The sequence below is a fragment of the Rhinichthys klamathensis genome, unplaced genomic scaffold (assembly GCF_029890125.1).
Source record: "Rhinichthys klamathensis goyatoka isolate OS25496 unplaced genomic scaffold, OSU_Roscu_1.1 h1tg000229l_1, whole genome shotgun sequence".
Taxonomy (NCBI): Eukaryota; Metazoa; Chordata; class Actinopteri; order Cypriniformes; family Leuciscidae; genus Rhinichthys; species Rhinichthys klamathensis.
Window position 1 is genome coordinate 1904876 of NW_026606753.1, and position 15657 is coordinate 1920532.

Genomic DNA, 15657 nt, shown 5'->3' on the forward strand with positions numbered 1-15657 from the left:
GTATTCTGAATACGTAACGCCGGTACATGTATTCCGTTACTCCCCAACACTGGAAGAGGATCAGGTATTCAAGTAGTATAATTCTTTGTTAAGACTAATTTAGAAATATATTACAACAGTAAAACTTGAATAAAACAGATACAGGAAAATTCATAGGATGCAACTCAACTAATTTAGATGCAGAAGCACAAGCAATTTTAGATGAAATGTAAATGAGAAAATTGTTACACTGCTCAGTGGTGGAACAGTTAATGTTACTAGTAGGTTTAGTTGTTCTTAACAGAACTTTAGAATTAGAAACACCACTACTGATAATAGTTGAGTAATATAGCCTACCATTTTTGAAGAAGAAGTAATCGAACTAAAAGTGAGGAGCTTGTGGTCACTTATACATACATCATGGTACAAGTTGGTCAATAACTACACCTGAATTGCAAACTAGATCTAATGTATGACTGTTTGTGTGTTGGAAAGGTAACATACTAAGTCAAATTAAAACATTCTAAAATATCCATACACTTACAATTTACGGTCAATATAAGTGTAGCCAAAGCACTCATATTCAGATTGAAATAGTCAATAGAAATAAATTGTTTATGGAACGGTGTTCAAGTGTGCAAACCTGGTTGTATCAAGGCAGACACTTCCCCTGATGCAGTAGACTTCTTAAGATTAGTGGAACAGATACCACATGTAGCTGTGTGATGACAATCCAAGCACGTTTGAGACCAAACTGAGTTTATAGCAACACAGCTTGCATGAAGATTTCGAAGGGAGCTTTGAACATATTTGGGCCAGCGGAGAAGATGTACAGTAACATATCGCTGATCCGATATAGCTGGCGCGTTGATCAGAAGCAGCGGGCGTGCTGATCAGCGGCAATGATCAGCGACCACGCACACACGCACACACACACACACACACACACACACACACACACACACACACACACACACACACACACACACACACACACACACAACAAGACGAGAAAGGAGACAGCGAATTCATAAACCGTGACATTGTCTCTCTTACTGTCAAAAGAATATCCAAATAAGATACTTTTAGTTGTTATTATCTTGTTCTGAGTTATGTTGAATGGATATGGAAATATATAGCCTAGCCTATATCTGTTGTGAATATGCGATAATTACGGGCTACTGATATTATTATTCATAAATGTATAATTAAACTAGTTTAAATGTACAGTTTGGTGTTGTTTTGTTTTTGAAAGATATCCTAATACAATAAATGCATCAATCTCTCAATTGGGTATTTATCAAGATATAGAGTTTGCAATCTAACGGTCAAAATGACCGCTTGTGGCAGTTCTAGTATGGAATTCTGGCACTTCTAGTGTTAAAGGGGACATATTATGCAAAATTCACTTTTGCATGGTGTTTGGACATAATACCTAAATGTGTGTTGGCAGTGTGTGTACACAACCACCCAACATTGATAAAAATCCACTCACTCCTTTAAAAAAAAAAAAAATCCCCATAAATCATAAGCAGTTAGCCTGGGAAAACCCAGACAACTTCCGGCAAATTGAGATTTTCTCTGAAAGTTAATCTGGCAAAGAGCTCATTCAAGCCCATTTCCAATCCGTCGAAATCGAGGCACCAATAAGAAACGTTGGGGCGGGCTTTACACGATGACGACAGCGCTGGGATTTTGAAGCAGATTTTGTAGCCTACATTACAAAGATGGATGCCGCCGTCGAACATCACTCGTTCGAATCAGCTATCGCGTCTGTTTTAAGCGATTTGAACTTTTCCTTTTAGTTAAAAACCGAGCAAAGAACAACACACGGAGATGTTTCTCCGCCGCTCTGCATACGTCATCTCCTTTATCGCTCTGATTGGTTTTAGGTCTATCTGCGACGTCCGTTGGTGACGCCCCTCTGGAAATGATTTGTCTATGACGCTTTGCCAGACCATAACTCAGTTACAACTGAGAATGGTCTGGTTTTAACCAGGCTAATAAGCAGTGTCTCCAACAACCTTTTTTCAGAATGCGGCTTTAGTGACGTCACTACAGCCACAGGCCCCGCCCACGAGTGTTGACAGACACTGCCGTTTTAACATAGAACTGCCCTGATCGAGTTCACAGCGAGTTGAGAGTTGTACACATCCACCATTGCTGCACTGACGAGAATGTCTCCCAAGCGTTGTCGGTGTTGTGTAGCTGGATGTATTAATCCACATAGCTCCATCTATTTAATCCCAATATCTGAGCCGCTGAAGGCGAGGTGGATTAATTTTGTTTTTTGAAGAAAATGCTCCCTCAATTCTACCAAAATTCATTTATGTCTGCTCGAATCATTTTACACCGGACAGCTTTTTGAATGAGGCTCAGTATAAAGCAGGTTTTGCAAAAAAGTTGCTCCTGAAGGATGTAGCAGTGCCAACTGTTCGTGATCCAGCTACACATCTAGAAGTATTACGCGTTTGTTTTCCAAATTGCCTTTGAAATCTTCTGAGCTAAGACTTCACATACACACTCTGGGGACATCAAATAATGGTTTTACATCTTGTGAAAAGGGGCATAATAGGTCCCCTTTAATCTCTAAATAAAATCAGTATGCAAATAATAAATTTAAAGCAGCAAGGTCGAATATTGTCAATAGATATAATCCAAATAGCGAATATTAGAAATCCGGGCAGATTTCACAGCGAAAAGCAAATCCACATTGGCAGCCGCCAACGTCCTCTCTCACAAACTATTTCCTCATTCAATATTTATATTAAATTATGATATTAAATCATAATTTCTGTTTCACAAGTAAAATTGACAATTTTCATTTTTGGATGAACTTTGCATGTCATGTAATCTTCGACTCCTCTCTATCTTTCCACTCTCACATTAATTCTATCACTAAATCAGCATTCTTTCATCTATGTCGCATCGCTCAGCTCTGTCCCTTCATCAGTATCTTAGATGCTGAAACTGTCATCCATGCATTTGTCACATCACGTCTTGATTACTGCAATGCACTTCTTATTGGCCCATCCGCTAGCTCCATTTCCAAATTGCAATACATTCAAAACTCTGCTGCCAGAATACTCACCCATACCAAGCATTCTGCACATATATCACCCCAATTTTGCATGATCTTTACTGGCTTCCTGTGGCTTACCGTATTAAATTCTAAATTCTCCTTCTCACTTTTAAATCTCTGCACGGCTTGGCTCCCCCCTATCTCTGTAACCTGCTCCACCCCTACACCCCGACTCGCAATTTACGATCCTCTGACCCTAGCCTTCTCGTTGTCCCTCGGCATCACCTTGCTTCAATGGGGGGTAGTTCATTCAGTGTTGTTGCACCCAAAATGTGGAACTCTCTCCCCCGATCACTCTGCTCTGTTAATACTATTTCTGAATTCAAATCCATGCTCAAAACTCACTTATTTTCTGAATGTCATAATTCTCAAGTTGTACTGCATTTTTTATATCTGAATGTATTCTGCTGGGTGCCGACCCATCTATCTAATTTCTCATTTTCAGTACTTACACTCTCATTTACCTACTGTTGTTTTGTCTGCTGTCTTTGTCCATTGCCTTTATTGTTGCTTGTTTATTGTAAAGCGTACTTGAGCCCTGGAAAGGCGCTATATAAATAAAATGTATTATTATTATTATTATTATTATTATATATACTCAAGTGTACTTATAGAGATCCTTGCATAGCTTTTTGCTTCCTAACCACCACAATTCAGAAATTCCAATGCAAATATTTGCCAAAATAAAATGAGAGAATTTTAAGTGAATCAGCATTAAAACAATTAGAAATGATAAAAAACTCACATAATAAAAATGTTTGTGTCTTTTATTTTTATAACAATAAAATATTATGATTATAACTTTGGTTATTAGCATTATTTATTTAAAAAAAAAAAACAGTCATTACAGTAATCTTTCATTCAACACCAAATAATAATTCATACAACACGAAAACACAAATTTTTTTTTTGTAAAAGTGAAGATTTTTACACATGTACATATATATTTGAAACACAAGATTACACTTGAATCTCTGCATCGTCCAAGATATCTCTTGGCAGTGTTGCTATTTTTGTATAGCATCCCAAACCGGTTTCTGAAACCACTGGGGAGGTACTGGGTGTCCTAACAGTAAGTAACGACAGAGAAGGGGAAAAACTAGGAGTCATTGCTGAATGGGTCAGCTCTGTGTTTCTAGTGCAAGTATTGGTGTATGTGGGCAATCTGACCAGGGGCAATCTTCTATGGGGCATTCTGGGAGGGACAGCACGAATTCCTGGTTGGGCAACTGCTGTGATGAGAGGAGGTGGGTTCAAAAGGCTCTGTGACTCTGGCTCCACATCTCTGGCCCTCATCCCTTCATCTGGAAGCATCCCAATGTCTGTAAAAACAGAGGCCAAAGATTGGAAGCGTGGCTGCCAATTGAGAAAGTAGTCCCAACCGTAGCTCCCATGTAGCTGTTCCTCAGAGGAAATCAGATTGGTGAGTGAGCCCTCAACTGAACCCTGGTTATCAGGCATAGACATGCACCTTCTTATGACCTCCTCCACTTCCTTCATGTTGACTACCTGAGGAAGCATTCCCTCACCTCCTCCTTCATCTCTGAAATTATGGAGACTATCAGAACTGGGGATATCCACTATTCTGACTATACCAATACTGGCACCAGAAAGTGGGTCTTTATCTATCGAGTGAAAGGAGAGTTGGTCTGAGTCCCCAGGAATCCCTGAGTCTGAGACTCTTGATGCCTGTTGTGTTGTTACAGAGCCAAGGTGTTTGTAACATGGAAACTTGTTGATCATCTTGATCTCTTGATCCTCAGCAGTCTCTTCCTCAGTAGATCCTCTTCCACTTGAGGCTTTTGAGTTTGAGTTTCTTGAAGGGTTTGGGATGTCCAATCTTCCCCATGTGTCTAATGGGTCTTGTAAATTTTGGAGGTTAATACCATGGATACTGCTGTTAAGGTTGCCATCTGTTGTTCCTAAAGAGTCAGTCTCAAGGTTAAGGTTAGCAGATAAGGAGGTTGCCTTCTTTACGGCATTCTCTTTGGTCCTGTACCTTAGAACAAGGGCAAGGAAGCTCATTAAAAGGAGGAGTAACACTATCAACGACACACTGAGACTGGCAGTGTGGACACTGAGATCAACACTTGCCAGAGACTTTGCTGAACTGGATATGTTCACAACAACATGACACGTTGATGACCTGGAGTTCAGTTTGGGGCTGCTTGCTAGAACTATCAGGTCCTCTGTTGTCTCGTTTGAGTTCGATCTTCTTCTCTGATACACAGAGTTTGAGATATATAGACAGCCAGTTGTTTTGTTGACATTGAAAAATGGGGATGGGTTGACTAAAGAGTACTCCACTGAGCCATCCAGACCACCATCATGATCCATAGCCATCAGGTTGCCTATACTTTGGCCAACCTTGGCATTAGTCGGCAGAGAGAAATGGTACACATTCTGGGTGAAAATGGGGCTGAACTCATCAATGCCTTCAATTTCGATTTGTAGTCTCAAGGTTGCCACTTGATCTCCTTTGTCACGTGCCTCTACCACAAAGCAGAATTCACTCTCTCCTTCATAGTCAAACATCTGCTTGGTGTAGATGTCTCCAGTAAAAGGATCAATACCAAAGGCTTCTTTCTTGTCTGGGTTGCTACTGTCATAGTCTACATAACAGGGGGTTAAAATGGAATAAGTAAGTAGTCCGAAGATTCCTGCATCTTCATCAACAGCATGTACCGTGCACACAGGGGTCAAAGCCGGCAGGTTTTCAGATAGCGAGCAGTTGTAGGTAGGGAACATGAAGAATGGGGAATTGTCATTCTCATCAAGTACCAATATGTAAACAACCGCAAATGATACTTTTTTGTCACTTGGAGCACCACAATCTGATGCTTGGACTGTTAAGGTAATTTTTTTATTCTCTTCATAGTCCAGTGTCCCATTAACTTCAAGGACACCTGTTGCAGAGTCCATTCTGATCAAGGCTTTGCTGTTACCTGATATGATGTTGTACGTTACAGTCCCATTTGCCCCTAGATCAGGATCATAGGCAGAGATATGGATAAGAACTGTACCTATGGGTCTGTTCTCAGTGACCTGTACATGATACTCTGGACTACTGAAAATAGGTGCATTGTCATTAATATCAAGGACTTTGACTGACACTACAGCTGAGCTGTTCAGGGGTGGGGTTCCTCTGTCTGTTACAGTCACAGTCAATGAATAAGTGTCTGTGGTCTCTTGATCCAATGTATCACAGAGCACTACTTGGCCAACAGTTCGGCTGTGGGCTTCAGCTGGAATGCTAACAACTTCAAGGCAGAACCGCCTTTCGTCATTTCCAGCTATGATTGCATACTCCAAATGGGTGTTCATATTTGAGTAGTCACTGTCCTCTGCGAATAGAATGAGTAGAGTGCTTCCAACAGATGCATCCTCGGGAACACTCACCTGGTATGAGTTCTGTGTAAAGAAGGGGGCATTATCGTTAAAGTCCACCACCTCTATGTCCACAGAAGTGACACTAAATAGATTGGGGTCACCACTGTCATGTGCCTCCACCAGTAGCCGTAACATGTTTCCATTTGCAACATAGTCCAGAGGCTTGTTCGTAAACACTGCACCTGTAGGCAGTAGAAAATTCAATAGAAATGCAATTCTACACACAGGATTGTTTTATTATTACAGCAAGACACACTAAATTGAACTATGTTAAAACTAAAACCACTCTAATTTACATAACTGAATAAAACCCCAATAAAAATAATTACTTTTGTATATCTCTAAGATACATGTTATATTATACTGTATATATGCTCCATTTTTCAGTTTTTATTAGCATTTATTCAACAGTTCTGGTTCTCGAATTGTCTGATTGGCTTAGAGCCTTTTCCAGGCATGTGATAATTTCACACGGAAATCGTTTCACAATTTGTATCATGCCACTTGTTTATGCCACATCTATACTAACAGCATTCCTTACAGCGAGCGTCAATGGCGATGGAGCAAACCCAATATCATTTTACAAATACTACAGTTGTGTCACCGAACATAGTTTTCAGAGTTTTTTTTTTATATATTTGTATAAAAGAAAGCTTGCTTTATTGTATTACTTTAGTTAGAGATTTGTGAGCAAATAATTTTTGTAGAAAATTACCATTGTCAGGATCAATGTAGAACCCTCTCACTGGGTTGGAAAGAAGTCTGTATGAAATTCTTCCATTTTGGCCAGAGTCTTTATCAGTTGCCGATACAGACACAACATATGTGTCTGCTGATGTACGCTCTGGCAACAAAACCTGGATGTGAGCAGTAAAAGATGGTCAATACATAAGAAGAGCATGAATAGTGCATGATTGTGACCTATGATACTAAAAAGTGATCAAGTGACCTCTTAAAATAGTTTAATATAATATTTTTACCTGGTAAGACTCCTGAGAGAAGACTGGAGGGTTATCATTGACATCCAACACATGGATGGAAAGTTCGGCCTCAGTTTGATGGACAGAGTCTGATGCTTCCACTCTCAATGTATAGACAGCTTGATCTTCATAGTCCAGGCTTTTAGTTGTGGTAATTACCCCAGAGTACTGGTCAATTGCAAAACTTCTGCTGGTCCGATCCTCATCTTTGAATCTGTATGTCGCTGAAGGACTAAGGTCTACATCATTTGTAATCACTTGGGTGACAATGTAGCCAACAGGAAGATCTGTGGAGATGGCAAGGAAAGAATATGTTCAGTGTGTTGTACTTTAACATTTTGAACACATACTAAAACTCTTTAAAACAAATAAGAAAGGTGTGAAAATGCACATTGTATCAGTAAACATAAATAAGTTTCTTACTTTCTGCAATGGTCACTGGTTCCATGGATGGAATTGTAGGGCTATTATCATTTACATCTACAACCTGGACACGGACAGTGCAGGTGCCTGTAAGGGGAGGACTTCCCATGTCCTTGACCTGAAGAATTAATCTGTATTTGAAAAAAATTTTTTTTTAATTAAAAATAGAAATTCATAACCTTTAGGGCTAAAAGGAAAATATATAATAAGGATATAATGTCTAAAGGACTTCCATGATTGTTCCAATAGACCATTTCCATATAAACTTAATTGCGAAAGAAATTGAAGAAGTCAAGAAAGTTTGCCATACTTGTAGGATGAGAAAATTTCTCTGTCCAAGACAGCATTGGTGGCAAGAATCCCACGAACAGAGTCGATCACAAACGCATTATTGTGGTTCCCATCCACAATGAAGTAACTGATCTGCCCATTTATACCACTGTCAGAATCTGTCGCTAAAACCTACAAAATTACAGTCATATAATGTTAAAATTGGGATCTGAAATGCAAGTTAAAAATCTTTTTGGTTAAACTGATGATCATACACAACATATTTTATTTTTGATTACAAATTAGTTATATAAAGTCATTTTGTGTTATTGTGTGGATCAGAGTTACAAGATAATTTCATAATAATTACCATATTAATCATGGCATGGTCAAACAAATCCCAAAATTTGTACCTGCATGACATAGGTGTTGTGAATTTGACCCTCCCATACAGCTGTTCTGTAGTAGCTTTGCTTGAAAACTGGTGCGTTATCATTGATGTCCTGCAGAGTGATGGCCACCCTGGCATAGGCTGTTTGGTGTCCATTTTCAGCCAGAACCACTAGGTAAATTTTACTCTGTACCTCAAAGTCTATCAGTCTCTGCTCCTTAACTGTGATATCACCTGTCAATGGTGATATTATAGAAAATTAAAAACTTGACAATGCCCCAGGACCACATACTTCATACTACAAAGAACTGTATACTACAAAGCATGATACTTTTTATTCTTCTACAACTTCTACTACAGCTGTTTGTTACATTTACTTTCTCAATACTGGAAATATTTAGAATTTAGAAGTGCCTAACTGAAAGGTCTCTAAGTTAAATTTTTATTCTGCTGTCAACAAAACTGACAAAAGAACTGAATAATTATTTGAAAGAATTTGTATTATTATTATTATCATACATAAAATTCATGAATAATATTAATGTATTGCAGTATCATCATCATCATTACAAGTACCACCACTAATAATAATAATAATAATATTAATAACAATAATGTATTGCTGTATTGCTGTATTATCATCATCATTACAAATACCATTAATAATAATGCAAATACCAACAACAACAATAATAATAATAATAATAATAATAATTATGAAAAGAAATTAGTAAATTTTACTAACACTTTTAAACTATGATGATGCCTATACAATTCTCACCTGTAATTGGGTTAATAGTGAAGGCTTCATTTTCACTGCCGCCGAAAATACTGTACTTGATCGTTCCTTCATCTGCTGTCTGGTCATGAGCTACAACATTTGCAACCCAAGAGCCTTAAATGATAAGTGGTACACACAAACACAGTCAGTTCAGCATCCACAATTACTGACCTTCTCAGAAATACAAGCTTTTTCGAAAATTACGTCTAAGTAAATGACATTAAAGTAAATCAATGCTGAAATGTCAAGAGAAATATCTTAAAGATGGAAAAACATCTAAAATCTGTAAGCTTAAAAAAAGTTGCTCAAAGTATACCTGTTTTGCTATTTTCTGGTATGGTGACTTCATAGAGTTCCTCAGTAAACTGCAATGCCGGCTCTTCACTCTTAAGGTGAATGAGCAGAAGGCAGCTAGAGGTGAGGGAAGGTTTACCTAAATCCACAGCCCGTATCCGGAGCAGCTTTGTCCCAAACACCTCATTACTCAGGGGGACTTTCAACCTGACAGCTCCAGACCCATCAACCTGAAACAGCTCATCTTCTTCTGCTAGGCTAAACACTACTGTCCCATTGTCTCCTTGGTCTGGATCTTGGGCTGTAACTGTTATGATGGATCGATTAGGACGTGTGGCCATGGAAGAGACTGACACCCGCATGGGTTCCTTAACACATGCAGGTGGATTGTCATTAATATCTTCTACATGTATTGTAACTGTAGCGATTGAGCTGCGTGGACCTTGGCTGCAGCCGTCAGTAGCTACAGCGCGGAAGACATGCTGGGAACGAGTTTCACGGTCCAATGGCTTTGTGAGCCTTACCACACCAGTAGAACCATCAACATAAAAGTTTCCAGAATTGTCCTCCTCCAAGGAGAAGGTCACTACACCATTGGGCCCCTCGTCGGGATCCCATGCAATCAGATGTAGGATCTCTGAACCCACATGGAGCCCCTCACTAATGCTGGCACGATAGCTTTTCCGAGTAAATGAGGGGCTGTTATCGTTTTCATCTGAGAGGGTGACGTGCAGCAGTGCAGTGGAGCTCAGAGGTGGACGCCCATGGTCAGTAGCAGTGATGAGAAGGGAGTAGTTAGATCGTTCCTCTCTGTCCAGGAATCGAATGGTGCTGATCGCCCCAGTCACAGCGTCAATGCTGAAACACTCTTCAGCTTATAATAGTAGATGAAAAAGAGACATAAGCACTGATTCAGACCCTGAAAGGTTTTCTTTAAGTATACATTTTTTGTATTAAACACTATTCAAATGTTTTGGATCAGAAAGAATTTTTTAATTTTTAGATTTAGATTTTATTTTTTTTATTTTTAGATTTAGATTTCTGAATGATCAAGTGACACAGAAGACTGGAGTAATGAAAATTAAGCTTTGCCTTCACAGGAATAAATTACATTTTAAAATATATTAAAGTGCCATTATTATCCTTTTTCAGATATTACCTTTCATGTAGTGTAATATAGTTGTTTGTGACTGTAAAAGTTCTCCAGCAAAGTTTCAAAGATCAAAGTGCTCGATAAAAGAGTTATTTTCTCCCAAAAGAAAGAACCGACTCTGAACTGCCTGAAAGGAGTTGTCAGTCTTTCCAGTCTTGACCTACATAGGTTTGTAACAAATTTGCATAATGCCAGCCTAATGTCTTAGCTGCCCGCGAATAATGTCTACTTTGACACGCCCTCAAACACTATAGTGCTAGCTGAGGCTTGGAAGAGTTTAGTTTGTGTTGTTGACATGCACTGTTTTCTGTTATGTGAAATCAAATCCACTTTGCATGCACTCCCAAAGGATGAGGACTCGGGCTTTTTTGTGTTTGTAACACAATGTCGGATCAGCTCTAACGTCACCCAAATCCACTGTTAAAAGTAAATCATCCAACCGCCACCTACCCGCACTAATGATTTTCTCTGATTTAGATATCCGCACCCGACCCACACCCGATCGTCACATTACAATTATTCAAATTCTCAGTGTTAAGCACAATGATGGTATTATATTACACTGAAGTAGGCTGCTTTTAAATGAACATTTATTTAAAGCAAAAGTTCTTCTTTGGCAAAATTTCTTAAATAGCCTACCAGGGGTCGGCAACCTACGTATATGGCACACAGAGGGGTAATTGCTGGCACGTGAGCAAAAGTGAGATATGTGTATTTAATTAAGATAAAGTACATCGTACCTGCATATAGATCTTCATTTTGAGGTAATCATTCATCATAGTAACACAGCTTGTTTTATTAAGTTAGGAGCTATAAATATTATTAAAGTGTGAGATGTAAAATACAAAAGCGAGCAGCTCTGAAAGCACGTTAAAAGTTACTGACTGACAGCTTACAGCTTGATCCGCTACTTGTTGCGCTTAGCTTTGAGAATTAAAACTAATTTTATGGAAAATTGCTTCCACCATTATGTTGGGAAACACTGTTTTAGAATAATTTATCTTAAGATTGTGTATATTTTTAGATAAACCTGTCAAGTTATTTAAGCAATGTCTCATGTAGGTTCCTTTTGTGTTTTATATAATGACTACTAGGATGTGCACTAGGCATGTTTTCTTTGATTGGTTTTCCCTGAAGAGATAGGCTAAATGTTGTTGTCGAAAACTAAAGAAAAAGAGTGATGCAAGTTTGTTGCATTTACTGTGAGATGAGAGTTAATGATTTATCTCTCATCAGCCCACAATTTTTGGAATGTTATTATCCGCAGCATCCGCGGATATAACTGCAATCCACGCATCACTACTATGTATACAAGTGGAAAGGAAGCCTCTGGAGATGAAATTCAGATATGGTAACTGGAGTTTCATTTCTGAAACTGATTCCTTGCTGTAAACAATTAGACCAATCACAACAGACTGGACCACCTGACCAATCAGAGCAGAGTAGGGTCTCGGAAAAGAGGGGTTTATAGAAAGACCGAATCTCTTTGTCGAACCGTTTCAGACACTGTGAGAAAAGAGGTGATGATGCACCAAGCCACAAATTGTGTCCCACTCTCTCATCTGTTGCCCTTTCCAATTTATTAGATTGGGGTTTAAAGCAGGGTTATGCTCCTTGATAAACATATTTATGGGTGTAGAGCTTGTCAGATGAGAGCTGGCATGGACTAAGTCAAAGTAAACAGCCCACTCTCTCATCTGTTGTCATCCCCAATTCAACAGATTTGGGGATTAAGCAGGGTTATGCTCTCTTGTGAATGGGTTAGTGCCCATTACTAGAATAGTCAAAGGTAATAGTGGGGCCTTTTGACACAGTAGAGCTATATTATGCATGCCAGACAAGTAATTGGCAAAGTCACTTTGTAAAGAAAGACTTTGCGCCTGACTACATACACATTCAAACGTGCATGCCTATAGACTAAATATGTAATGCGCATGTACATGCCGTCACCGTTTTCATAGATTCACGTTTTTGAAGTTTACACAGAGATAATAATGATGGGCAGGACTGCCATCAGCCAATAATACTGCAGGGGATACAGGGAGATACATACGTAACCCAAAGAGGTTACTTTATAGTGTACTAATATCTCCATTTCCTGCTGGAGGGAACGAGACGCAGTGTTGATGTAGTGACACTAGGGGTCGCATTTGGAGGCCCCAAACACCTCTGACACTTTGATAAAAGACAAATGAGAATTGGAGAGTGATATTTCTAAAAGGAGCTGGCGTGCATCCACTCATTCAGGTTTGTGCTGAGGAGCCGAGAGTATGTACCGGCCATTTCAGCAGGTGGTTCAATGTTGTGGCAGGAGGGACACTATGTTTCGTTCCCTCCATCAGGGAATGGAGGTTACAATAGTAACCAAAACGTCGCCCATCTGTCACTCACATCTGAACCAGATTTTAGAGCTGGGGAAGAGCTCTTCTTCCAAAGTAGGAAAAAAACCCACTAGGGAGACCACATCCTGCCAAAGGGGAGGTTAATATGTGGAGAATACATCACATGGACTTATCAACGGGGAAGTACCACACATGGAAAGAAGTCGCTGCAGTAGTTCCTAAAAGGGCCAAAAGGGCACAGCAGAGCACATCCAGTGCTTGATAAGCCAAGGCAATGGCATCAACTATCTAGTGGGCCAACCTCTGTTTGAAAATAGCCTCCTTCTGCTGACCCCTAAATAAACAAAGGTTTGTCTCAGGCCCCGTCCACACTACTGCGTTTTCGTTTAAAAACGGAGAATTAAAACGAATACGATCTCCGTCCACACCAGCGTTTTTATCTGCGTATTAGAATTGATCTCCGTCCACATTAAAACGCCTGAAAACGCGGATCACGTGACCATTCACCAACACTGGGCATGCGCGTGCTGGTGTAAACAGGAAACGGATTGACATGTGATGGGTGGCTGACGAATCAGGGAAGGATAATCATAGAGCCGAGCGTGAGCCTCTGCGTCATCGTTTCTAAAGTCCTACGTTTTGTCCCGTCTTCACTAAAACGCCCTCTGGATATTCAAAACGCAAAACGGAGCTGCAGCGTTTCTAAACTTCTCCGTTTTAGGTCTTCGTTTTTTCCGTTTTAGTCTGGACGGGAGGTGCAAACGTAGCAAAAGGTCTCCGTTTTTAAACGAAAACGCAGTAGTGTGGAAGGGGCCTCAGAGGTTCTAAAGCTCTCCATTCGGTCCAAGTAAACAGACAGGGCGCGTACTGGACACAGCAACGATAAGGCTGGGTCAGCCTCGTCTCAAGGCAGCACATGCAAGTTAACTACTTGATCCCTTAGAAGGGGTAGTGGGAACTTTGGACAAGTATGCCAAACTGAACTCAAGGCATGTTTCACTGGAAGAAAACGCCTGCAGGTCCCTGACCCTCTTGATGGAAGTTAGCGCGTTCAGGAGCACCGTCTTCAAGGAAAGGGCACTTAGCTCAACTGACTCCAGGGGCTTAAAAAAGCTGTAGGCCCAGCAAGACTATAGAGAGGTTCCATGAGGGAATAAGGCACAGTCTTGGAGGATTTAACCTCCTGGTGCTTCTGAGGAACCTGATTATCGGTCGTGCTTTCCTTAAGATCTACTTTAGAGGGGGACAGCCGTACCTCTCCTGCAGGAAGGAAAGCACTGACGCGAATAGGCATATCTATGGGTCGTCCTTTTGGAAAGAACACCAGTTAACGAACAGACTCCACTTCAACTCATAGTAAGGGCTCTTTCCTGAGTGATAGCCCACTCAAGTCTTCTATGTCCCATCCAGGGGCCAGATGTGGAGGTTTCAGAAGTCCCCGTACCTGAGAAAGGAGGTCCCTCCTCAGGGGGATTTACCAGGGAGCTCGGAGAACTAAGTCTGGGTGGGCCAATGCGACACAACCAACAGTACCTGTTGTTCATCCTCCCTGACTTTGCACAACGTCTAAGCAATCAGGCTCACTGGGGGAAAATTATATTAGCGCAGGCCCCGGGGCCAGCTGTGTGCCAGTGCGTCCATGCCAAGGGGGGCCTTGGTCAGGGAATAGCACAGAGGGCAGTGGGAGCATTCTTGGCAGATTCGAACTTGCCAAATCGACCCCAGATGGGTGCTGGACCACCCAGGGGTTGAGTCTCCACTCTCCCTGGAACGTCACTTGTCATGACAGCACGTCCGCTTCACAGTTGAGATCACCTGGGATGTAAGTGGCCCGCAGTAACTTCAGGTGGGCGAGTTGCAACATGCGAAAAGCCATACTGCTAGCAACTTTAGGCAATTGATATTCCAACGCAGTTGGGGTCCTGTCCATGAGGCTGAGGCTGCGTGCTTGTTGCATACAGCACCCCAAGCCAGACTTGGACGACGCATTTGCTGTGACAACAACATGTCTGGACACTTGTTCTAAGGGAACCCCTGCCCATAGAAATGCAAGGTCTGTCCAAGGGCTGAACGTACAGCGACATATCGGCATGATAGCCACGCAATGTGTACCACAGTGCCATGCCCATCTCGGGACTTAAGTCTGAAGCCGAGTGTTGAGTGGCAAAAGAGTGGCGTTACTACCACAGAGGAATATGGCGTCCTCTGCAGTAGTAATGCCACTCATATAAGGTTGATGCATATAAGACCCCAGGAGCCTCTGAAATTGTTTCAGTGGGACCGCTGTTCTTCTTTTTGAATGATTTCAGGCAATTCAGCGCCGACTCGATGGGTTCGCTTGTGAGATGCCCTCTAGCAGGGAAAGGGCAGCCTCTGCGACTTTCACAAAGACGCGTGGAGACAGGGAAAGCCTGAAGGGGAGGACCTTGTACTCGTATGCCTGACCCTCGAAAGCAAACCGAAGAAATGCTCTCTGTTGAGGTAAAATCGAGACATGGAAGTACGTGTCCTTCAGGTCTATCATTGTGAACCAATCCTGTCAAAATGCACCTCTGCATCAACATCTTGAAAA

General features: G+C 40.9%; 1 protein-coding gene across 1 annotated transcript in view; it reads right to left on the reverse strand.

Moving 5' to 3' along the window:
• Nucleotides 1–3969: 3969 nt before the first annotated feature.
• dchs2 (dachsous cadherin-related 2) overlaps nt 3970–15657 on the reverse strand; it is a 70843-nt gene continuing 59155 nt past the window's right edge. Inside the window, exons 13-20 of the mRNA XM_056265103.1 lie at nt 9613–10464; nt 9297–9410; nt 8538–8749; nt 8165–8316; nt 7855–7985; nt 7432–7718; nt 7167–7308; nt 3970–6633 (exon numbers count right to left, since the gene is read on the reverse strand). Of these exons, the coding sequence (XP_056121078.1) occupies nt 4022–6633; nt 7167–7308; nt 7432–7718; nt 7855–7985; nt 8165–8316; nt 8538–8749; nt 9297–9410; nt 9613–10464 (4502 nt within the window). The 3' untranslated portion in view covers nt 3970–4021. The remainder of the gene's footprint in view (nt 6634–7166; nt 7309–7431; nt 7719–7854; nt 7986–8164; nt 8317–8537; nt 8750–9296; nt 9411–9612; nt 10465–15657) is intronic.